Source organism: Cervus elaphus, chromosome 30 (genome assembly GCF_910594005.1).
Source record: "Cervus elaphus chromosome 30, mCerEla1.1, whole genome shotgun sequence".
NCBI classification, from domain to species: Eukaryota; Metazoa; Chordata; class Mammalia; order Artiodactyla; family Cervidae; genus Cervus; species Cervus elaphus.
Window position 1 is genome coordinate 71,091,566 of NC_057844.1, and position 26,172 is coordinate 71,117,737.

A 26,172-nucleotide genomic window follows, 5' to 3' on the forward strand; every position below is an offset into this window, starting at 1 on the left:
AATCCCTTCCTTCTTTAAGCCCTCATTGTCCATCAATTTAGAAGGTAAACAGATGGTAGATTCAAGTTTCTTATCAATTGATCAATAAAATAAATTCAAAATTTCAATGAGTGGATTTTTACATAACTTACTCTTTGCAGAAAGCTTTTCCAAGCATTTCCTGTGAGGATATTTAAATTTTTACTTATTTAAAAAAAATTGTTGGGGTATAGTTGCTTTACAATATTGCGTTAGTTTCTGCTGTTCAACAAAGTAAATCAGCTATATGTATACATATATCCCTTCCCTCTTGGACCTCCCTTCCCCCCATCCCTCCCCTCTAGGTCATCACAGAGCACTGAGCTGAGCACCCTGTGCTATACAGCAGCTTCCCACGAGCTGTCTGTTTCACACATGGTAGTGTGTATGTGTCAGTCCTAATCTCCCAATTCATCTCCCTCACCTCACCACTGTCAGGGAATGCTTAACAGGAGGATTCCTACATGCTGTTTCTCATAAATTCTCTGTTCCTTATCAGTTTCTGGCAACAGAAACTGAGTGGAACGGCACGCCACTCCCAGAACTGAGGTCATAGGATGAGACATGCGTGGATCTCCATCAGTAAATTCTACTTATGACAAAACTGCTTAGTCTCGATCCCCTTTCTTGAGATATAGACTGTCTCCTGACCTTATGACCATTGTTAATCCCTTGTTCCCTTGGTAATGGTTGCTGTACATTCGGTTTTCTGATCTTTATCATTGTCGATCATTATCATTTCTTGTACAACAGTCTATATATACTCACAGAAAGACCTTAAAGCACCTTTGCTCCATCAGAGCTTGGGTTCCCGTGTCTTTCTCTCTCTCTCTCTCTTTCCCTCCGGCTCTCTCTCTTTCACTTTCTTATCGTTGACTCCGGACCACCAGGTTCCGGTCCATTAAACAACCGCAACACCCCATTCCTGCTCTGTATCCAAACATCTATTCTCTACATCTACAACTCTATTCATCCCCTACAAATTGGTTCATCTGTACAATTTTTTTTACTCCATGTTGTTGTTGTTCAGTCACCAAGTCGTGTCCAACACTTCGCAACCCCATTGACTGCAGCATGTCAGGCTTCCCTGTCCCTCACCATCTCCTGGAGTTTGCCCAAGTTCATGAATTGGTGATGCCATCCAACCAGCTCATCCTCTGTCACTCTCTTGTCCTTTTGCCTTCAACTTTGCCCAGCATCAGGGTCTTTTCCAGTAAGTCAGCTGCTTGTATCAGGAGGCCAAAGTACTGGAGCTTCAGCTTCAGCACCAGTACTTCCAATGAGTATTCAGGGTTGATTTCCTCTTAGACTGACTGTTTTGATCTCCCTGCTGTCCAAGGGACTCTCAATCTCAAGTCTTCTCTAGCCCCACAGTTCTAAAGCATCAATTCTTCAGTGCTCAGCCTTCTTTATAGTCCAGCTCTCACGTCCGTGCCTGACTACTGGAAAGAACACAGCCTTGACTATACAGACCTTTGTCGGCAAAGTGATGTCAATGCTTTTTAACACACTGTCTAGGTTTGTCATAGCTTTCCTGCCAAGAAGAAACTGACTTCTAATTTCATGGCTGCAGTCACCATCTGCAGTGATTTTAGAGCCCAAGAAGAGGAAATCTGTCACTGCTCCCACATTTTCCCCTTCTGTTTGCCATGAAGTGATGGGACTGGATCCCATAATCTTAGTTTTTTGTTTTTTTTTTTAATATTCACTTTTAGAGGCTCTTCAGTTCCTTTTGCTTTCTGCCAATAGAGTGGTATCACCCACATATCTGAGGTTGATATTCTCCAGCAATCTTGATTCCAGTGTAACCCATCCAGCCTGGCATTTCACATGATGTGCTCTGTGTATAATTTAAACAAACGGGGTGACAATAAACAGCCTTGTTGTACTCCTTTCTCAATCCTGAACCAATCAGTTGTTCCATACAGGGTTCTAACTGTTGCTTCTTGATCTATATACAGGTTTTTCAGGAGACAGGTGAGAAGGTCTGGTATTCCCATCTCTTTAAGAGTTTTCCATAGTTTGTTATGACAAACACAGTCAAAGGCTTTAGCTTTGTTAGTGAAACAGAGGTAGATGCTTTTCTGTAATTCCCTTGCTTTCTCTATGATCCAGCCAATGTTGGCAATTTGATCTCTGGTTCCTCTGCCTTTTCTAAACGCAGCTTGAACATCTGAAAGTTCTCAGTTCACATGATGCTGAAACACAGCTTGAAGGATTTTGAGCATAACGTTAGTAGCATGGGAGATGAGTGCAATTGTCTGGTGGACTGAACATTCTTTAGTACTGCCTTTCTTGGGAACTGGGATGAGCATTGACCTTTTCCAGTCCTATGGCCACTGCTGGATTTTCCAAATTTGCTGACATATTGAATGTAGCAATTTAAATCTTTTAGGATTTTAAATAGCTCTGCTAGAATTCCATCACCTCTAGTAGCTTTATAGGCAGCCATGCTTCCTAAGGCTCACTTGACTTCACACTCCAGAATGTCTGGCTCTGAGTGAGAGACTACATCATGGTGGTTATCCAGGTCATTAAGATTTTTATTGTATAGTTCTTCTGTGTATTCTTCCATCTCTTCTTGATATCTTCTGCTTCAGTTAGGTCTTAACCATTTCTGCCCTTTATTATGCCCATCTTTGGATGAAATGTTCCTTTGATATTTCCAAGTTTCTTGAAGAGATCTCTAGCCTTACCCTTTCTGTTGTTTTTCCTCTATTTCTTTGTAGAAAGAAAGGCTACAAAGAAGGGCTTCCAATCTCTCCTTGCTATTCTCTGGAACTCTGCATTTAGTTCTAGGAGGGCTTCTAGGTCTTCATAGAACTGATCACCTTCAGCTTCTTCAGCATCAGTGGCTGGAGCATAAACTTGGATTACTGAGATGTTGAATGGTTTGCCTTGGAAATGAACCAAGTTCATTCTGTCATTTTTATGGCTGCACCCAAGAACTGCATTTTGGAGTCTTGTTGATTATGAGGGCTATTCCATTTCTTCTAAGTAATTTTTGCCCACAGTAGTAGATATAATGGTCATCTGAATTAAATTCACCCATTCTCATCCATTTTAGTTCACTGATTTTTAGATGTCTATGTTTACTCTTACCATCTCCTGCTTGACCATGTCCAATTTACCTTGATTCGTGGACCTAACATTCCAGTTTCCTATGCGATACTATTCTTTACAGCATCAGATTTTACTTTCCCCAACAGACACATCCACAACTGAGCGTCATTTTCACTTTGACCCAGCCACTTCATTCTGTCTGAAGCTATTAGTAGTTGTCTTCTGCTCTTCCCTAGTAGCTTATTGGACACCTTCTGACCTGGGGGGCTAATCTTTTGGTATTATATCTTTTTGCCTTTTTATGCAGTTCATGGGTTTCTCATGGCTAGTACACTGAAGTGGTTTGGCATTCTCTCCTCCAGTGGATTACATTTTGTCAGAACTCTCCACTATGACCTGTCTGTCTTAGGTGGGCCTACATGGCATAGCTCATAGCTTCATTGAGTTATGCAAGCCCCTTTACCATGATAAGGCAGTGATCCACGAAGAGGCTAGATTCCATATATATATATGCATTAATACAAGTATTTTCTTCTGTTTTTCTTTCTGACTTACTTTACTTTGTATGACAGACTCTAGGTCCAACCACCTCTTGACAAATGACCCAATCTCATTCCTTTCTATGGATAAGTAATATTCCAGTGTACATGTGTTAGTCACTCAGTCATGTCCAACTCTTTGCAACCCCATGGACTATAGCCCACCAGGCTCCTCTGTCCATGGACTTCTCTGAGCATGAATACTGGAGTAGGTTGTCACTCCCTTATCTAGGGGTTCTTCCTGACCCAGCGATGAAACTCAGTTCTTCAGCATTGCAGGCAAATTCTTTACCATTTGAGCTACCCGGGGAGCCCCCTCCCCCAATCCAGTGTATATATGTATCACAAATGAGATGAAAAGACAGCCCTGAAAATGGGAGAAAGTAATTACAAAATAAGTAACTGACCAAGGATTAATCTCCGCAGTATACAAACAGCTCATGCAGCTTAATTAAAAAAAAAAAAAAAAAAAAAACCCAAATAACCCAATCAAAAAATGGGCAGAAAACCTATATAGACCTTTCTCCAAGGAAGACATATAGATGGTCAAGAGGCATATGAAAAGATGCTCAATATCATTATTTGAGAAATACAGATCAAAACTATAATAAAGTATTACCTCACACCAGTCAGAATTGCCATCATCAAGAAATATACAAACAATAAACGCTAGAGAAGGTATGGAAAAAGAGAACCTTCTTGCACTGTTACTAGGAATTGCTACAGTCACTATGGAGAACAGTATGGAGATTACTTAAAAAATTGAAAATAGAACTACCATACGACCCAGCAATCCCACTACTGGGCATTGTGAGTAGACCACAGTGGTGAGACCACAATTATGGTGAGAAAACCATAATTAAAAAGACACATGCACCCCAGTGTTCATAGCAACACTATTTACAAAAGCTAGGACATGGAAGCAACCTAAACGTACATCAACAGATGAATGGATAAAGAAAGCATTTAAAATTTTTGTTAAAGACATCCTTCAAATAGTATGTAATGCTATGCTATATATATATCCTAAATACTCTTGTAAATGGACAGAGTCATGTTAATAGTTAATATTAGTCTGGCAAGCCAAATTTTTAATTAATCACACAGTTGGGGAGGAGGTAACACTGTGATCTCAGGGTAAGAAAGAGAAGGAATCCTAATTCCAGACACTGAACTTCCCCTGCTTAGTTTCTCAAGTTATTGGTGAAGCTCAGGAGATGAGCAGTGTGGAAAGGGGAGCTTGGCATACCTGGGAGGGAATAATGCTTTTGTCTGGGGACCATGCTGCCAGAGGATTTCATCCAAGATCAATAAAAGCCAGGGTTTATTCAGACAGAATTGGAACAACTTGAACCACAGGGTGGGGATTCATGTCTAGTCCCCTTGTCCATTAATATAAGGATATAAGATTTAGTTAAAACACCTATTAGAGTACACAGTAGTTACAGTGTGTATTTCCAGTGACTGATTTTCTCAATATGCAATCCTGGTTTAACTACCAAAATCCAGTATGAAGCAAGTTAAGAGTCTTCATTCAACCTCTTTTCTTCTAGTAGATCTTTAAAATAATCATTCTAATTAATTCACAGAGTAATGCGATTCAAACTCTCAGTCCATTAAGACATTACTGAATTACTCTGGAAGCCCTCTTGCTCATGCGGACTCATTGTAAGCACCTTAAACTCTGGTATTCTAGAGCAGATGACTCAACTTTACCTGAATAAACTCCTAAGAACCAGTTCAGAACAAATACTACCTCTTCATCTTCTTTTAAATATCCCCCAAAATATAGGTTACTTTGTACATGTGCCCTATGGAACAGAAAATGAAAAATATTACACTATAGATATGCATAGAATTTACACAGATATCACAAAAAAATTACCTCAATTCAAGAAATGTATATTATGCTGGAAAGTGTTTCCCAGCTTGAAAGGCCCTGTGTGTATCTCCCTTTTAAAAATCTGAATCACGACTTTCAGTTTTCAAAATTATCTGTGAAGACAGAGTTAGAAAATGAACTTATGGTTGCCAAGGGGAAGGATAGTTAGAGAGTTTGGATGTTCATGCACAAACTGCTATTTTAAAACAGGTAACCAACGAGGACTTATTGTATAACACATGGAACTTGGCTGAATGTTATCTGGTAGATGGAAGGGAAGTCTGGGGGAGAATGGATACATGCATATGTATGGCGGTGTCCCTTCACTATTCAAAAGAAACTATCACACCATTGTTTATCGGCCATTTCCACATACAATATTAAAAGTTCAAAAAATGAAAAAAAAAATTGTCTGTGAAGAAGTTGCTAAAGGGAGGGACACGGTGGGGGAGAGACCACGAGGGGATCACACACCACCCGCAGGAACTTTCATCTTTCTTCAGGGAAACTAAGTGAGGGTCAGAAGAGGAGGCTGAACTAGCCTCATCTCTCCCCCGACTCTGTGGGAAAGTGAGGTTCGCGTAGATTTCACAGCACTTTGGGTCAGACCAGGAATCACTCACCAGTCTGCAAGCCACCAGTCCTGCAGGGCGTAGGCGACCTGGAGCAGGAAACATAGTCACTCAGACACTGACGTCACTGAGCCTCACCCCCGCTCACAGGATGGGGGAGGGGAAGGCTCCAGGACACAGAGGCGGTCCTTCCGGCTCAGGTCTGCGCCAAGCCCCTCACCCCGACGACCATTGGTCAGGGAGGGCATCTTACACGTTAGTATCTTTAAAAGAGACCCCCTTTTCCCTAGAAGACTTTGCTCCCCAAATATAATGTACTTCAATGCAAACCCAAGTGGACTGCAAAGTCAGTAAGAACAAAACAAATGTTGGGATTTTTCAAAGCAAAAAGCTTGATAGGTACAGTGATGGTCAGTTCTGGGTGTCAGCTTGGCTGGGCCAGTCTCCAGTGATTCAACTAAATACTCATCCAGATGTTGCTATGAGGGTATTTTGTGGATGTGGCTCACATCCATCATCAGAATTTAAGTAGAGGAGATCACTCTCAACACTGTGGTTGCCTCATCTAGTCAGTCAAAGGCCCTTAGAACAAAACCTGAGACTTCCTGGAGAAGGAAGAAATTCTGTCTCAAGACAGCCGGGTCAGCTACTGTGTGAGCTTCCAGCCTACGGGTCTGCCTTTTTGATTTCACATTTACCAAGCTAGGCCCACAACTGCATGAGCCAAGTCTTTGAGATAAATCTCTTAATACAAATATTTAAAAATAATTATAAAATATAATACAAATAGCTGAGTGCACAAATCAAAATAAACACCCTTACGTACCTGAGCTGCAATGTTTACTAGAATAAGGAAGATGATGACAGACCAGTCAGCACCACCTGTGAAGTAATTCTTATAGGTCTTAAAATCAACTTTTCCTTCCAAATGGTCCTCTAGAGGTAGTACAACCTGTATATTCTCAGCCTAAAAGGGAAAAATGGCAGTGAGAGATGAAATTTTAAAAAATGAACACCAGATTTCAAGAGTTCAACGATGTCCTCCTCTGCAAAGCTGTGGGAATCAGACACATCTCATACACTGGTAGGAGTGCAGAATGCTCCATCTCCTACGGAGAAGGGTGTGGGAATATCTGGCCAAACCACGTATGTGTTTACCCCTGGACCCAGCCATCCCACTCGTAGGAATCTATGAGAAATAATCAAACGTCATTCACATGAGCTTATTCACTGTTGGGTAGCTTTGCTTAAAATAGAACATGACTCTCAACACACACACAACAAAATCAATTAATGCATAAATGCAGAAACTTCCTCTAAAATAACACACAAAATGACATGGAGCTAATGTATCCCTCTAGATGACTGTGTCATTCAATGATAGAAACAGAAAACATACTTGGGGTTCAAAACACTAGCCAAATACAGTAAACTGAGTTCACAGAGTTAAATAGGAGTTTATATAGCACGTTGCAAGCATATGATCTGAATCTATTTGGTTCCTAAATTTCAGAGAGTGATTTGAGTTTAGAAAGTGAATAGCTGATCTGAATACTTATCAGAATCATTCCAGGCTCCTAGGTTTGGATATCAAGGAACATCTGTGTATATTTTTAAGGGAGATCTAGTGCATTTCTGTCTGGAGCACTTAGAATGCATTAAAGAGTCACAGAAGCCTAGTGTGTCCTTGGCTCTTTCCTGGCCCCTGGATTCAAGGTTGATAAGGTGTGGTTCTTGGTCTTGAAGGGTAAGAAAGGAGGATGGGAACTAACACCGAAGTGTCTACCATGAGTCAGGTCCTTTGCACATGTTACCTCTGGCCTATCACAAACCATCTGACACTGAGGCAAAATAATACCATCAGTCACATGAGTGCTAGAACATTACAACAAATAGGAAAAGTAGATGATTTAACGTGACAACAGCAGGACTCAGTCTAAGGGGGTCTTCACATTAAGCCTCGGGATGCCTAAGGGAAGCCAGGGGCCACCAGCATGAGTAGGATGTAAATGTGGCAAACTGAAGAGTCCTCAATCAGTTTGAGCCACATTCACTCAGAAATTCATTGCAGTGCACCACTACTGATCTCCATAAGATTCTCCATCCTACACCCAAAGGGGAACCCCAAGCAGGCTTGCTTCCTTCATGCTCTTCTATCAATTCCATGGAACAAGACTTTGGGAACCTTAGGGTCTACTTTGAGATAAACAAAGATGTCATGAGCAGACTGAAGGTCCATGCGACCACCAAGAGCAGACAGATCCAGGCACACTGCAGGATGAGAAACTCACTTCTTGGTCTTCTGGAGCTGCATCTTTCAACGAGCGTCTGGGAGATTGGAGAGACTGAACCAAAGACTCAGAGATCACAGTGGGAGTTCCTGGCAATGGAGATGGTTCAGACTGCTCATTCCCCTTCTCAAAAAGGGAAAATATATCTATCCCGGATTTCAGGAACTCAGAGTAAGTTCCTCTTTCCACCACTACCCCCTAAAATAAAAAAGTTGAGAGGAATTAATTCATATTTGATAATATTAAACCAACATAAATACTAATCAAGAAAAGCTATCTGGTCTTAAATTAACATTTTTGAAAAAACTGATCCCTGGTTCTAGAATTCTTGTTGAGAAATCTAGTTCAGTCAATCAGTACAGAACTGAGCATTGCGTTCTCTGCCAAACCCTGTCCCTGTCCCTGTGTTAGGTGCTGGGGGATATGAAAGAAACGTGTGCTCATGTGTTAAAAATGGAGGCCGTTGACATGACTACCCTGGGCACTTAGGGAAACAAGAAGTACAGAGGTTGGTGGGAGGATCAGCACAGTCTTTTTAGACAACATGGAAATTGAAAGAAGCCTCATGTGACAATTCCAGGAAAGAAATTTAAACTTAACCCAGAGGTGGGTACAAGTACATCTGCATATAGGTAAGAGTCAGTCATTAAATCTTCATTGACTACTGTCACCGCCATACTATCATGTGCCTGGCTGAGATAATAGGAACCAGCCCCAGACAGAAAATCTATGAGAGGTCTCTCCTTGGTCTACAACTGTCCCCACACACAGCAAGTTCCCAACTGAAAATTCAGAATCCCACCTTTTAAAGTAATTAAACAAGGAAGCCATGGGGCTGTGGTGGCTCTGAAGCCTTGGCAGTCTGTGCCCACAAACCAAAACCTAAGCCAGAATCAATGCACTCAGATCCGAGAAAAAACTTAAGAACAACCAACCATATGCAGCCAACCAGGCTTCCCCAAATCAAGCAACTGCTTAAGCTACAGCCAGTCAAATCATTTTCTTTGAATGCATGTGACATATCCTTGCACAGTTTCCCTCCCTTACAAAGTCATATAAAATAATGTGTAGATGTTTCACTACCTTCTGACCCCATGAAACCAGACTCAGCTGATTCACTCAGTAGCAAATAAAACATCAGGGGAAAAAAAATCTCAGGAGGCAGAACACATCAAATGAGAGAAGCTCTGGTTAAGGCAGCTCAGGTGGAGGGAGATGGCCCAGGACCCTCGCTGGGACCCCTCTCACACTGTTCCCTGAGGTGGACTACTGGGAGAAATGCAGGGAAGCCTTTGGTACCATCTGATACTGCAGAACTAGAAAATTATGCAAGATATATTGTGTCTTGTTCCACTCGGGAGGCAAAATTCACACACCTCTTTAATGAAATCACATTCACCACTACAAATCTGTAATATGCAGAATGAAATGACTGGTGGTACAAAGACAGCAATTTTACTCAACAGTCAAACACTGACAATTCTGGGGGGATGAAGGGACAGCCATCTGCTCTGAAGAAAGGGACCTGACAGTGAGGATGGGCCCCAACTCAGGCAGGGGTGCTCACCAGTGGACAAATAGTTGTTTCCTTAGTACTAAAATTGGGGGTAGTGTCCTCAAAGAAAGCAATAAGGGGACCCCAAAACATCTCAAGGTGGGCAAAGTAGGTTATACTCCTGCCCACTGATCCTGTGCTCATAACACTACCAACATTGGAGTTTACACACTAGAATTGCCCTCTCTGCACATGAAATCAACTGCTCTCGAGCCTGAGAAACCTTAGCCTCCCCCCATTCCTAGAGGAGTGAAGAAGGGCTGACACATGGAACTGCTTCTTGAGAGGCAGGGGTTCTGTATCTTAATAATATTTCTTAGAGCAGAGATTCTTTTCCGAAGTCAGGGATCTGACCAAGGGCCTGTGGAGCAGTCAGAGGTTAACAACAAAGGTGCTGAGACCCAGAGGTAAACAAGCCAAGGAGTGAAGTATCAAATGACCTCTAAGTCTGAACACTTGTCACTACTTTCCACCCAACCACAAACTATGCTAGGAGTTGTGGGTTGGATGGTGCCCCCTCCTCAAAATGATGTGCTCAAACATGACACCTGTGAATGTGACCTTATTTGGATACAGGGTCTTTGCAGATGTAATCAAGTTAAGATAAGGTCACCGTGGAGCAAGGTGATCCTAAAGGCAGTAAGACCGATGTCATTATGAGAACAGAAGAGACCCAGATTGACATGGGGACAATGGCCATGAGACATCAGAGGCAGAGACCACAGTGCTGCAGCTGGAAGCCAAGGAACACCAAGGAAGGCCGGTGATATAGGCTGGAGGGAAGGATTCTCCCCTGGAGCCTCCAGGGAGAGCACGGCCCTGCCAGCACCTGGATTTGGAATTTGTAGCCTCCAGAACACAGAGACAATAAACTGCTGTTTTAAGTCACCCAGCTTGCAGTCCTGTGATACGGCAGCTCTAGAAACTGATACTCTAGCCTGAGCCCACGCTTCTGTCTCCTCAGCTTTACTAAGACTCCTGACTGCTTCTGCTGTCAGTGACCTCAGAGGAATCTCTTAGCTCCCACATCAGACCACATCCCTCCTCTGCTCTGGACTGTCCAAGACTTCTATCCCACTTCCAGGCTCACTGTCCACTGCTCAGGGACCAGCTCCCTCCATGTACCCCTGCTCACTCTCCTCAGACACACTGGTCTCCCTGCCATTCCTCCAACCTGCCAGGTCAGTTCCATCCTGAGGAGCCCCTGCTTCAGACCCCCTCCCCCAGGTGACTGTGTGGCCCCCACTTTCCTGTCACTCAGACCCCATGAGGCACCAGCTCCTCAGAGAGGCCAGGATGTCACCTTCTCTGTCACATCCTCCCCATAAGAACACAGCCCCGTGAAGGCAGGGCCTTGTCCTCCTGCCGCACAGGCTCCCACACGTATCAGGCAATGTAGAGACCTGGTCAGGGAGACCAGCAACTGGAGACACCAGCAGAGAGGACGTCTCTGACCCGGGTGCTCGGATACCCAACCTCACTTCTGGTGTTAATGGAAGATGCTCTTTTGGCAAACTATGTGTGACAATCACCTGGATACCAACAGATCTTAGAATCTCTAATTTCTAAATGATACACTTTGACTTAAGTCATGGAAGAGGAAAATAAAAATTTCTAAATAAAACTGCAACATTACCCTTGAAAAATTTCATTAGAATAGTGATGATTCAATAACCCTGTGGTTGTACTTTTATACACTTTGGGGTTTATATGGCTTAGAGTGTAATAGTGATATTCTACAGGGCTTTAGGTTCATTCTCCAAGGCATAAACACCAGATCTGAGAAGAAGGGGATAAAAAACTGAGGGAGAAGAGGGCGTTTACCATGAAACAAAGGAGAGTGACCCGTGGGGAGGTCTGTCTTTCAACACACCTGGGTGCTCACAATTCCATGGATTTCTAGAAATTACTTACATGTTTCAATATCAGAATCTGACTTGCATCTTTTAGGTACTGCAACTGATGAGTGACTAAGATTGTGATCTTCTCTTTCAAGACCTGACAAATACACCTACAAATGTAAAAGGTACAGAATGCAAAAAGCACATTAATGGAATGTCTCAAACTGAAAACATATATTTTTATTTTTATTTATTTATTTTTCATTTATTTTTATTAGTTGGAGGCTAACTACTTTGCAATATTGTAGTGGTTTTTTGCCATACATTGACATGAATCAGCCATGGATTTACATGTGTTCCCCATCCCGATCCCCCCTCCCACCTCTCTCCCCATCCCATCCCTCTGGGTCTTCCCAGTTCACCAGCCCTGAGCACTTGTCTCATGCATCCAACCTGGGCTGGTGGTCTGTTTCACCCTTGATAGTATACTTGTTTCAATGCTATTCTCTCAGAACATCCCACCCTTGCCTTCTCCCACCGAGTCCAAAGTCTGTTTTGTAGATCTGTGTCTCTTTTTCTGTTTTGCATATTGGGTTATCATTACCGTCTTTTTAAATTCCAAATATATGCGTTAGTATGCTGTATTGGTCTTTATCTTTCTGGCTTACTTCACTCTGTATAATGGGCTCCAGTTTCCTCCATCTCATTAGAACTGATTCAAATGAATTATTTTTAATGGCTGAGTAATATTCCATTGTGCATATGTACCATAGCTTCCTTATCCATTCGTCTGCTGATGGGCATCTAGGTTGCTTCCATGTCCTGGCTATTATAAACAGTGCTGCAATGAACATTGGGGTGCATGTGTCTCTTTCAGATCTAGTTTCCTCGGTGTGTGTGCCCAGAAGTGGGATTGCTGGGTCATATGGCAGTTCTATTTCCAGTTTTTAAAGAAGTCTCCACACTGTTCTCCATAGTGGCTGTACTAGTTTGCATTCCAACCTACAGTGTAAAAGGGTTCCCTTTTCTCCACACCCTCTCCAGCATTTATTGCTTGTAGACTTTTGGATAGCAGCCATCCTGACTGGCGTGTAATGGTACCTCATTGTGGTTTTGATTTGCATTTCTCTGATAATGAGTGATGTTGAGCATCTTTTCATGTGTTTGTTAGCCATCTGTATGTCTTCTTTGGAGAAATGTCTGTTTAGTTCTTTGGCCCATTTTTTGATTGGGTCATTTATTTTTCTGGAATTGAGCTGCAGGAGCTGCTTATATATTTTTTAGATTAATCTTTTGTCTGTTGCTTTGTTCGCTATTATTTTCTCCCATTCTGAGGGCTGTCTTTTCACCTTGCTTATAGTTTCCTTTGTTGTGCAAAAGCTTTTAGGTTTAATTAAGTCCTATTTGTTTATTTTTGCTTTTATTTCCAATATTCTGGGAGGTGGGTCATAGAGGATCCTGCTGTGATTTATGTCAGAGAGTGTTTTGCCTATGTTCTCCTCTAGGAGTTTTACATATATTTTTAAAACAGTGAGACAAAGACCACACAGCAGTGAAAGATCTTTAGTTTAAATTCCAAATCAATACTAAAAATTAAATAAACATAAATCAATTAATTCAACTAGGTTCTTAAATTTATCAGAGGCAAATTTGAATGTAGTGCTATAAAAAATTCTTAAAACCAGTCTACTGAAGGAGGCAAAAGCAGCTAAGTTATTTCCTCTAGAACTCAGTTTAACAATATTTACATGTTTCATAAAGGAAAACAACTGAGTAATACTGAGATTTTAAAACTTGACTAAACTAAAACACTATTTTATCATCTTCACGAATGGGAGAAGAGGGATTCATGTTATTTAACAATGTGTACATTCTTAGACAGCTTTCTAGGTGATTATTTATAATTAATAATGCAAATATTCCCAACAAAAAATTAATAGATTCTTGGTAATCTTTGCCAGAGCACATTTGCTAGACACTTGTTCCCAAAGAACATTAGATAGAAAATGAATGCCAGAGTGGCCTCTATCAGTCACTACAACATTCCCAGTTACATCCACGAAGCAAGTCTTCTTTCATTTGGAGTGAACACCTTCCAAATATGAAAGTAAAAGAACAGAATCCAAATGGCCTAAATCACAGTGGAAATCACCCAATGGCTAAGAGCACCCACCAGTTCTCTTAGTTAAGACACCCCTCACTGCTGCTGCTGCTAAGTCGCTTCAGTCATGAAGACTCTGTGTGACCCCATAGACAGCAGCCCACCAGGCTCCCCATCCCTGGGATTCTCCAGGCAAGAACACTGGAGTGGGTTGCCATTTCCTTCTCCAATGCATGGAAGTGAAAAGGGAAAGTGAAGTAGCTCAGTCATGTCTGACTCCTAGTGACCCCATGGACAGCAGCCTACCAGGCCCCTCTGTCCACGGGATTCTCCAGGCAAGAGTACTAGAGGAGGTTGCCAATGCCTTCTCTGACACCCCTCACTATTCAACCTTAAATTGTTTTCAGTAAAACAAACAAACAAACAAACAAACAAACAACTACTCCAACATTTCATAGACCCCTAGGGACTCAGCTCCAGTGTCATCCCACAGGGTCCACAACCCCTCCAGGGAAGCAAGTGGGTGAGCCTGGGGCCCCGGTGACCACAGACAGGTCTCCAGGCAGGTACTCTGGGAGCCTGAGGCCCTGAGCAAGTCTCAGGAATCTGGGCCAGAGCTCAGCCTGTGAGTGAGTCAGATGGAGCATCTGGAGGCAGCAGGCTGCAGCTCAGTCCCTCTCACGAGCCTGATGACATCAGACAAGTGACTAAACCTGTTTCTTCATCTCAGAACGTCAATGACAACTCTTCCATGTGTTCTGAGAAATCAAACCACCAATCTACTAAGCAAACGTCCACTTTCTTTTCCACTCCTCCCTAACCACAAGTGGCCATGTGCTTTGGACTCGGGTCAGAAAACTCGCAAGGGGACACTCTGGACACTGAGTCTGTGATCAGAAACAAGACCCTGGGATGTAAATACATACACCATCCCTTTGTTAGGTCCAAAGGGATTCATTTTTACATTTTGACATGTGTTAGCTCAGCGTTCATACCTGTTTCTTGACTAACACCTTTTCAAACTTAGTACTAAAAACTTAGTACTAAATCAGAATTGTTTCTCCTTAATTCATAATTACCTGCCAATAATCCCTAAAGGTAGATGTTAATCAAAGCTGATGGGATATTGTGTCCAAGATGAACCAACCCAAAAGTTTTAAGAGGTTTTCTTCCTAACATCCCATCACAGATGAGGTATTACAAATAATTACAATGAAGAGATCAGTTAATGGCTTTGAATTTTTCCTCAATGATGCTTTTATCCAAATCACTAGAAAAATACACTATTTTCCAAGTTTTTAAAGATTTCCAAGTCATGCTATAGAAATGGCTGAGTCAGCAACCAATTGTATAACAGTTATTCCAATATAAAGGCTGTGTTAATCCTATAATCCCACATATAATCCTATATAAGGGCTCTAGTAAGAGGGGACACATCCCATGGTGAAGGTGATACAAGTAAGACAGAGCCCCCACCTCCATTCATTCAATCAGCAGAGGTTTGCTGAGGATCCACCCACAGGTCAGGATAGAAGACAACACTCTGCACCGTGTAGAGGATACACTGAACAAGTATAGAAAACGCGCTATTTGGCTGTGACCTGTGCTCTGAAGGAAAAATAAGGGCAGCTGCTGTCTTAGATGTGGAGACATGGGAGCCCTGAGGCTGTTTGGGGAAACATCCTGGAAGAAGGCACAGCAGGTGCAGGGTTCCTGGAACAGAGCATGCAGGATGGAGGTGCCTTCCTGCGGTCATACTTTATGGGTGGCAGGTGGTGGTGGCTGTTTAGTGGCTAAGTCGTGTCCGACTCTTGCAACCCCATGGACTGTAGCCCACCAGGCTCCTCTGTCCATGAGGTTTTCCAGGCAAGAATCCTGGAGTGGGTTGCCATTCCTTCTCCAGGGGATCTTCCCAACCCAGGAGTCAAACCCGGGTCACCTGCATTGCAGGCAGATTCTTTCCCAGCTGAGCTACAATGGGTGGCAGAGGGACTCATAAATTGTTAAGTGTACCCACTGAGGGCTGTGGGAAGACAGAGGGCACGGGCGCCCCCTGAAGGAGTAGGTGGGAATGGCAGGTCCCGTCTTCCACCTTCCTTCTGTGTCCTGGCACACTGCTCCCTGGCTCTGGGACAGAGGGACCCTGTGTACAGACAGACGGGGGTATGAAAGGACCCCCACAGAGCCAGCACAGCTGGATGCCGAGTGGGTGTGGGGACGAACTGGAAAGGCTGATGGGAGCAGACAGCAAGGAAGCCTGTTTGTTTGAGTACCTGGAGCTGCTTTGTGAATGTGGTGGTGGCGGGGTGGTGGTGGTTGGTGGGTGGGGGAGGTGTGTCCGTGAAGGACTGGAGCACGTGTGTAGACAGCAGCGTGGGGAGTCTGATCAGGACAGACCCCAAGATCTGATGACGCAGGAGGCAGGGGTCTAGTGATGCGGGGCTGAACCAGGATGGGATCCATGGCTGAACACAGGTGAGACTGCATCAGTTCACGTAAGGCCCTCACCTTCTGTAGCTGGTAGAATCCACTGTGTTCACAGCATAAAGCTGTCAAAGTCATGAACCTAAATGACCTTCGATATAAATTCATGACTGAAGGAAACTGTTAAGGGCAAGCAGAAGTGTGAGTCATTCATTTATAATACAAAACCCTCCCCATGACTAAGCTTCCACAAGACCACCATCTCTCACAGCATATTGTTCCATCCGATTCTCTAACTTGAGAACACTCTCCAGTTGCTGCTCAGTGGTTTCCTAAATGGCTTTCATGCTCTCTGCTTTAAGTTTCCCTAGAGAATGTGGTTCTGATTACAAACAACAGTCATAACCTTCCTTCTATCAAGTATATATCCAAAGCCGTATACTCAAAATGTTTGAGAGGATTTTATAAATATCTCCAGTGTTTGAAAAAGAACTCAGGAGAACTTCTGCGATCAGTACACTGTACTTGGCACCAAAATGCCTTGCTCTCCCTTCCCTGTGACAGGGATGCAATGACCAGCAGAATCTGTTCCTGCCCTGATGGAGAACTTGTAACACACATTTGTGAGCTCAGGGTGGGGTGCTGGGAACAAGGAGGCTGAGATATTCATGATGCCAGGAAGGTGGAGGTGGGGAATCCCTGTCACAGCACTAGCTAGGGAAAATTCATCAAGCCATGAACAGGCGAGGCTGGGAAAGGGGGGTCAGATCAGAGAGCTGGAGACCATGCCATGTGTCATCTGCCCTGTTCTCTCACTTACTGTCAGCACTGTTCAGCACTTACTGTCCTGTAGTAAAACACTCTAAACCCTGACTCTATGCTGAGCTTTCCCTCAGACATCTGTCTTAACAAGCTCCACGTAGAGACAGGCTCCTCAGAAGCAGGAATGAGAGCTGGGCATCCTGGTCTCCCTTATTCTGCCCAGTGTGGGTCCTTCCCCTCTGCTGGTCACTGTCCTCCTTGTAAACTAAGAGGTTTTGTGCAGTAAGGCATTGATCTCAGTGCACACAGCAGGGTGTTTATAAGTGCAGCTGGAAGGCTCGTTGGCTTTAACAAAGTGAACAACAGCAAGCGACATGACCCTGGGGCTGATGTGAAGGCTGTTTTAGGAAAAAAACAAGTTTGCAAGGCTTTCAAAAAGGCCAGTCTAGACTCCATAAGAGGCCTCAGTCAGTGTGTGTTAGGACACATTATACACAGGAAAGAATCAGAGTTGTTCTACTTTAGTCACTGTATAGCCAAGCAGGAGTCACTGACAAGTTCTACATTTTAGAAACAGGAATGAGAGTCAAGATTTAAGCCAGATTATAGGTGATACTACATTGTAGGTCTAAGTATTAATTCTAGTAAGCATCCATGAAATAACATAAAATGATTGAAATCATACTCAGATGTATAATACATGATTCTCAAATTCTATTTTCAAAGTGATAGAATAACAAGCATAAACCAACAGGGTCTTTCCATGGAAGCCCTATGTCAGTACTGAAAACTTTGCCTCTAACGTGCCTTAAGCAAACGATGGAGGGAAAAAACTGGCAGCCAAGTACCAGGTTATAGAGTCTTACTCTCTGATTTAAAAACCCTATATCATCTTTCTTATTCCTTGGGTCTGGATCCATCCAGAGTGTCTGGTTATCAACTGCACATAGCAGAAAGGAAACTGCCATCTATTTGTCACTCCAAAATCACTGCAGATGGTGACTGCAGCATGAAATTAAAAGATGCTTACTCCTTGGAAGGAAAGTTATGACCAACCTAGATAGCATATTAAAAAGCAGAGACATTACTTTGCCAACAAAGGTCCATCTGGTCAAGGCTATGGTTTTTCAAGTGGTCATGTATGGATGTGAGAGTTGAACAGTGAAGAAAGCTGAGCACGGAAAAATTGATGCTTTTGAACTATGGTGTTGGAGAAGACTCTTGAGAGTCCCTTGGACTGCAAGGAGATCCAACCAGTCCATCCTAAAGGAGATCAGTCCTGGGTGTTCATTGCAAGGACTGATGCTGAATCTAAAACTCCAATACTTTGGCCACCTCATGCAAAGAGTTGACTCATTGGAAAAGACCCTGACGCTGGGAGGGATTGGGGGCAGGAGGAGAAGGGGATGACAGAGGATGTGATGGCTGGATGGCATCACCGACTCAATGGGCATGAGTTTGAGTAAACTCCCGGAGTTTGTGATGGACAGGGAGGCCTGGCATGCTGTGATTCATGGGGTTGCAAGGAGTCAGACATGACTGAGCAACTGATCTGAACTGAACTGAAAGCATGGACCCCACTGGGCCCACACACTGGAAGCACCTGCTATATGTTCCTATCCTGACTTCATCATGATGCAAGATTTCTCTATGATGGATCTTCTGTGGAGGGAAGGGAGGGGAGGGAGGAACACCAGGGCAAACGGAGCTGAGTCTCCTGGAGCACAAAGACCTTCCTGAGCTCTCTTCCCTCATCTCTATAGGGCTCTTGGAAAGAAGAAACGATAGAAAACAGGAGCAAACTCACTTTTCGAACAAGTGACTGCTGACTATTGCATCCACTGCGCTCAGCGGATCGTCCAGGAGGTAGATGTCTGCATCCTGATACACGGCTCTAGAAGATGTAGAGAGACGTCAGGAGAGGACACTACACACTCCCTGGGTCTCATCTCCGAATCATGATGGTGTCCAACAACTTCATGTTCCTTCTACAAGCCCAGGGAAAGGACCAGGTCCCTGCTTCACACAGGCCCACCTGGTGAGCGAGGTCTGTGTGCTCCCGTCCACTAGGAGCCATGGAGGAGGAGGGGCAGGATGGCAACTGAAACCCCATTTACCTGGCAAGGCTGACCCGGGCTTTCTGTCCTTCACTCAGAGGGGTTCCTCTGTCTCCTATCTCAGTTAGATCTCCTTCCTCCAAAAACTGTAAATCCTATACAGATAGAAAAGGGAGAAAAGAAAAAGATATAAATTGTGTTCTACTAACATCTTACACTTTTATCATTAGTTCTTAATACAAGTATTTGATTAATGTGCATATATGCTCAGCTGCTAAGTCATATTCAACTCTCTGTAAGCTCATGGATTAGGGCTTGTCAGGTTCCTCTGTCCCTGGGATTCTCCAGGCAAGAATACTGGAGTGGTTTGCTATTTCCTCCTCCAGGAGACCTTCCTGACCCAGGGATCGAATCCGTGTCTCCTGTGTCTCCTGCACTGGCAGGTGGATTCTTTACCACCGAGCCACCTGGGAAGCTAGAGCAGTGGGTGTAAGTCAGAGGAACTAAACTGTGACCTTGAATATTTAAAACAAAAAACAAAAACTCTCAGTGTTTTTTTGTTTTCATTCTGTAGTTTTGCACAGCAGCTATGCATTTGACCATTTTAACAGATATTTACTAAGGACCTACTGTATGACAGGCATTGCTCTGGGCACAATGAACTCAGTCATGAAGAAACAAAGCTCCTAGGGTTTCTTTCCATGATGGGAGATGGATGATATGGAACTTAACTTGAGCACAAGGACTGAGGACAGGAAGGAAAAGGAAGCTTGCTCAGGGGGGTGGAGACTGAAGGAGGGAAATGAGTCCATACTGGGGTGGGAGGGCTCTGCTCAGACAAGGGTGAGCAGATCTGGGGTGGGTAGGGGCTCAGGCAGACCTCTCCACACAGAGGGAGGGGCAGGTGCATGGGCCCCGGGGAGATGCCCAAGGGGTTCTGGACAAGGAGGCAGGAGAGCAGAGTGAGAATGAGGGGAGTGAGGGCAGAGATGGAGCAGGAGGAGCCTGTGGTCACTCCAGTAACAGGAGGAAGGGGAGGACAGACCTGTTAGAGGCTTTAGGAATTGCTCCTGTGCTTTACAGAAAAAGACAGTAAGTGGGGAAGGGTGAGGGTGAATACAAGTGAGGAGGCTACTGGTATAATCAGTGTGAGAGATGACAGTGGTCAGGACCAGAGTGAGAACAGTGGGAATGGAGAGATGGGGTTACACTCCAGGCACATGTTGAAGGTGGAATCCGAAAGACCTGCTGATGGGATGGGTGTGGCTGTAAGAGAAGAGGAGGACTGTGGTGTTTCAGGTGAGGAAGGGGAAGGACAGGGTCTCCATTTTTTGAGTTGGGAAAGACGCATGTTTAGGAGACTTCACTTGTGGACAAACTGAGATGACCTCTCGGTGATGTCACGGTGCAGCTGGACAGGCAGATGTTAAGGTCTGTGGTAGAGACACAGGTGTGAGAGCTGGTGGCCCAGGCTGGCGAAGGCACAGGAATTGTTTTTATCAAGGAATGAGTGTCTCTTAAAAAGACATTTTGCTGATCTCTGGTTCAGCTTCCCACTTTCAGAGAAGGGATAACATTTGACCCAAGTCTCCACAGTGATACTTAAAGTGAGTGATAGACAAGGTATGTACGAGAAATGGGAGCAGAAAGAGCAAGCTGGCCAGGAAAACCAAAAGGAAAGAAACAGTGTGCTCAAAGGACACTCAGCAGATCAGCTGGACTAAGTAGATGCCTGTCTGTGAAAGCAGGAAAAACAGGAAGATAAGAAGGAAATAAAGTTGTAACTTGAGCATCTGGGAATCAATCAAAAGTTTTATTTGAATATTATTTAAGAAGCAAATAGACAAATCAGCCTATTTTCCCCCAGGGTACCATGGGGAAAAAAAAAAAGAATAGATGACAAGAACATTCCCAAAATGATGAGATAATCAGGCTTAAGTAGTTGTTCAGTCACTCAGTTGTGTCTGACTCTCTGTGATCCCATGGAATGCAGCATTCCAGGCTTCCTTGTCCTTTACCATCTCCTGGAGCTTGTTCAAACTCATGTCCACTGTGTCGGGGATGCCATCCAACCATCTCATCCTCTGTCATCCCCTTCTCCTCCTGCCTTCAATCTTTTTCAGCATCAGGGTCTTTTCTAATGAGTTGGTTCTTCCCATCAGGTGGTCAAAGTATTGGAGCTTCAGCATCAATCCTTCCAATTAATAATCAGGGTTGATTTCCTTTATGATTGACTGGTTTGATCTCCTTGCAGTCCAAGGGACTCTCAAGAGTCTTCTTCAACACCACAGTTCAAACGCATCTATTCTTCTGTGCTCAGCTTTCTTTATAGTCCAACTCTCATATCAATACATGACTACTAGAAAAACCATACCTTTGATTATATGGACCTTTGTAGGCAAAGTAATGGCTCTGACTTTCAATACGCTGTCTAGGTTTGTCATAACTTTTCTCCCAGGGAGCAAACATTGTTAATTTCATGGATGCAGTCACCATCTGCAGTGATTTTGGAGCCCAAGAAAATAAAGTCTGTCACTGTTTCCAGGCTTTCCCAATCTATTGCCATGAAGTAATGGAACTGGATGCCATGATCTTAATTTTTTGAATGTTGAGTTTTAAGTCAACTTTTTCACTCTCTTCTTTCATCTTCATCAAGAGGCTCTTTAGTTGCCCTTCGCTTTCTGCTATAAGGGTGGTGTCATCTGCATATCTGAGGTTATTGATATTTCTCCCAGCAATCTTTATTCCAGCTTCTGCTTCATCCAGCCTGGCATTTCACATGGTGTACTCTGCATATAAGTTAAATAAGCAGGGTGACAATATACAGCCTTGTACTCCTTTCCCAATTTGGAATCAGTTGTTCCATGTCCAGTTCTAAGTGTTGCTTCTTGACCTCCATACAGGTTACACAGGTGGCCAGTAAGGTGGTCTGGTACTGCTATCTCTTTCAGGAATTTTCCACCCTTTGTTGTGATCCACACAGTGAAAGGATTTATCATACCAATGATGCAGAAGTAGATGCTTTTCTGGAATTCTCTTGCTTTTTCTATGATCCAACAGATGTTGGGAATTTGATCTCTGGTTACTCTGCCTTAATAAACTTAAGTTACATGGTATTTCATTAGAAGTCTTAGGTTGCCTATAATTATCAATTGACATATTCTGTCACAGACAAAGTTTGTTTGGAGTTTTTATCTACTAAATCCCCCATGCCTCAACCTAGGATGCACAGCAGTACCTTTCTGCAGATCAAGTCCATACTTCTCTGTCTCTACTGCAGCAAATATAGGGGGAAAGCAAGTAGCTCACTGGTGCCATTATGACAAACAAGTCCTTTGACCTCCCTAAGTCTCATTTTCCTCTTCTACAGAATGTGCTGCAGAAACCAAAGTCACTGAACTCAAGGATGCTGTGAGAATCTAAAGAAGTGTGTGAAAACACTTCCACAAATGAAAAAAGGACATGAGTTGATTAAAACTTACTGCTGGTGACTGATCTCTATTTTCTCATCAAGCCAACAGTAGGACCCTGTTTACAGTGTGAATCATAACATACAAAGCACATGACCACCATGGAAGAAAGAGACTCCATCATTAATCCTCCCTGGCAACCACAAAGACACAGACACACACAGGTTCTCCACTCATTCAAATCTTAATGGAGGTGCATCTGATGAAAGGCAGCAAGCGCTCTGTTGTGATAATTTATAATTACCTCACATTATTTCTTTCTTGAGCTCAGAAATTAATACCATATCTTGCTCTTGAAAAAATGAGCTTTATGTTAAGTTCTCAGCCTCATACACACACAGAATTACTTAGCCTCTCTTTCACTGTTGACAGTCCTTGCAAACTGTTCCACTTAGTTTTTGTGCTTTGATTTTATGTTGTTCAAATTTGTTTTCTTCTTAACATAGCACCACGTTGTAATATAGCAATCTTAACCATATTCTAGAAAAAGCACCCATGGCCCCTCTTTCCAGGACATAAGAAACTATCTCTGAGTCTGGTAGTAATACTTTGAATGTGTTGTTGACTCTGTAAATTATATTTGAACAAGCCACCAAGGGGAAAAGCATTTTGGAGGATATAAAGTAAAACCAAGTCAAGTTGATTTCTCAGGCAACGTGTCCTGATTAAAGGGGAAAAGCCTGAGTTGGGCATATATTACAGTTCCTTCCACTGACAGGAAAGTGTTCTTATTCATATTTGTTACCTCTAAGTTAAGTAAATAAGTAAGTGTTAGTTGCTCAATTGTGTCCAATTCTGTGATCCCATGGACTATAGTCTACCAGGCTCCTCTGTCCATGGAATTCTCCAGGCAAGAATACTGGAGTGGGTTGCCAATTTCTTCTCCAGGGGATCTTTCCAACCCAGGGAGTGCACCCAGGTCTTCCTGCATTGCAGACAGATTCTTTACTGTCTGAGCCACCAGGGAAGCCCCAAAATTTAGCCAATTCTCACTGAACAGCAGACACAAAAACTAGAGGCAAACTAGGAAATGGCAATGCTGGTTTGATGTCATCCATACAGAAGCACATCAAGGGATCTTCAGTGATGGTGGAGACTCACAGTAGAGACACCTTGGAGCAGACTGCTGAAGTGGTTAATGTGGGCTGGACAGGTGGCCCTGGCAGAGGAGGGCTGGACTCGAGAGTCAAACAGCAGGAGCCCTGCTTCCTTCACAGCTTTCCTTCCATGTGGAATCACCCCTCCTCTCACAGCCTATAAATATCCCACCCGTCTTTCCAGGCTCAGCCCAAACACACTCTCCCATGAAACCATCCTGGACTCATCTCTCTTCCTGCTGAGTTCTGTTTACATCTCTCATCTCTCATGAAGGACCCATCTTATTCTGCTCCATCATTTGTACACATGCACATGGCTTCTCACAGCTCCTGGTGGGTAAGATCTCTGGACCAAGCTCTGTGCTGGAACCTGATGCTGATTATCTCTAATCCTCATAGCAAGATGCACAGTAAGTACTGGCCCCATTTCACAGATGAGGAAACTGGGATTGAGTGAGGTCACATCACTGGTCTGAGGGTGGTCAGCTGTTGAACAGAAGAGCTGGAATCTGAATCAGCTCATGTCAGTTCAGAGCCTTCTGCTCTTTCACATCATGCTGCCCAGGTGGTGACTGAAGGTATGTTTGAAATGAAGACAACACTTAAATAGCTCAAGACTTGAAGGCCTCTATACTTAGACATGTAAGTATCAATAAACTTACTATCCTATGATTGTCAAGGCCATCTGAAAAGAAAATGCCCAAGTAAGTGATCTATGTGTAAAAATATTAAACTAGAATTTATCAATTTGATACCTTTAAATAGGTTTACCCCTTGGAAGGAAAGTTATGACCAACCTAGATAGCCTATTAAAAAGCAGAGACATTACTTTGCCAACAAAGGTCTGTCTAGTCAAGGCTATGCTTTTTCCAGTGGTTATGTATGGATGTAAGAGTTGGACTTTGAAGAAAGTTGAGTGCCAAAGAATTGATTCTTTTGAACTGTGCTGTTGGAGAAGACTCTTTAGAGTCCCTTGGACTGCAAGGAGATCCAACCAGTCCATCCTAAAGGAGTCAGTCCTGGGTGTTCATTGGAAGGACTGATGCTGAAGTTGGAACTCCAATACTTTGGCCACCTCATGTGAAGAGTTGACTCACTGGAAAAGACCCTGATGCTGGGAGGGATTGGGGACAGGAGGAGAAGGGGACAACAGAGGATGAGATGGCTGGATGGCATCACTGACTCTGTGGACATGAGTTTGAGTAAACTTCAGGAGTTGGTGATGGACAGGGAGGCCTGGCGTGCTGCAATTCATGGGGTCGCAGAGTCAGACACGACTGCGCGACTGAACTGAACTGAACTGAAATATGTGTTCACTAAATATTTCAAAAGCCTTAAAGATAACATGGAGAGAAATGTTGCACACAATATTGCTTATATTTGGTAACAGAATATTATTATTGTTGATTTATACAATGTACTATGTGTAAAGCACCTATAGAAATACCAACTCAAACAATGGAAGTTAATAATCAGATACCTCCTTTCTTACATGTCATATTTTATGGATGTAATTTTACCAGAAACTGACTGATCTTATAATTAAGAATTAATTTTTTTCAAAATCATTCTAATACTTACAGAGTGCTTGTTATGTCCCTAGCAATCAGGTGCTTTAAAACCATGACCACATTTCATCTTCAAAACAACCTCACGAGGTTGATAGTCTTAATATCTCCATTTTACAGATGAAGTAACAGGCTTGTAAGGATCAATCAGTGAAAACCTCACACGTGATCAACAGAGAAACTGGGATTCAATTCCTGAATCTTCTGACTCCTAGACCTTGGAGTTGATGTCGTCAGCCTGAATTGATGTTGCCAGTGTGATTACTTCATGTCTCCCTATTCTGTTACAGAAAAGTTTTCAGCTCAATGGACTTAAACAATTACTTCAATCTAATCTAGTATAATACATTTAGTTGTTTTTAACATATGTTATATAAAAAACGTTGGTTTTAGAAAGACAGTAATGACAATCTTACATGTAAGACAGCAAAGGAGACAGATGTAAAGAACAGACTTTTGGACTCAGTGGGAGAAGGTGAAGGTGGGATGATTTGAGAGAATAGCATTGAAACATGTATATTAACATATGTAAAATAGATGGCCAGTGCAAGTTTGATGCATGAAACAGGTCACCCAAAGTCAGTACTCTGGGACAACCCAGAGGGATAGGGTGGGTAGGGAGGTGGGAGGTGGGTTCAGGATGGGAGGACATATGTACACCCGTGACCAATTCATGCTGATGTATGGCAAAAATCATCACAGTATTGTAATTATCCTACAATTAAAATAAATAAATTTTTAATAAATACTGCTTTTTCTTGGCTTTTCCTCCAGGATTTGGGGGAGGTGGAAGTAAGGAGAACAATAAGGAGAAATCTTTACTATATTTATATGGATGGATAGATGGATGGAGAGAAAAAGGTTAGAATAGCAACAATGGTCATCATTTACTGAAACCCTGGTTTGCTTACATTTCACAGGCATTTTCTGTA

At 43.1% G+C, this 26,172-nt stretch overlaps 1 protein-coding gene across 5 annotated transcripts in view; it reads right to left on the reverse strand.

Annotated features, from left to right (window-relative positions):
* LOC122686751 (ATP-binding cassette sub-family C member 4-like) overlaps positions 1–26,172 on the reverse strand; it is a 2,082,459-nt gene that overhangs the window by 1,055,219 nt on the left and 1,001,068 nt on the right. The window contains exons 12-18 of one of the 5 annotated variants that reach the window (XM_043891987.1): positions 19,166–19,260; positions 18,856–18,942; positions 11,835–11,931; positions 8,366–8,563; positions 6,901–7,041; positions 6,126–6,163; positions 5,337–5,431 (exon numbers count right to left, since the gene is read on the reverse strand). The exons of the other annotated variants lie outside the window; for them this stretch is intronic. Coding sequence (XP_043747922.1) covers positions 5,337–5,431; positions 6,126–6,163; positions 6,901–7,041; positions 8,366–8,563; positions 11,835–11,931; positions 18,856–18,942; positions 19,166–19,260 — 751 coding nt within the window. The remainder of the gene's footprint in view (positions 1–5,336; positions 5,432–6,125; positions 6,164–6,900; positions 7,042–8,365; positions 8,564–11,834; positions 11,932–18,855; positions 18,943–19,165; positions 19,261–26,172) is intronic. 5 annotated transcript variants of the gene reach the window in all.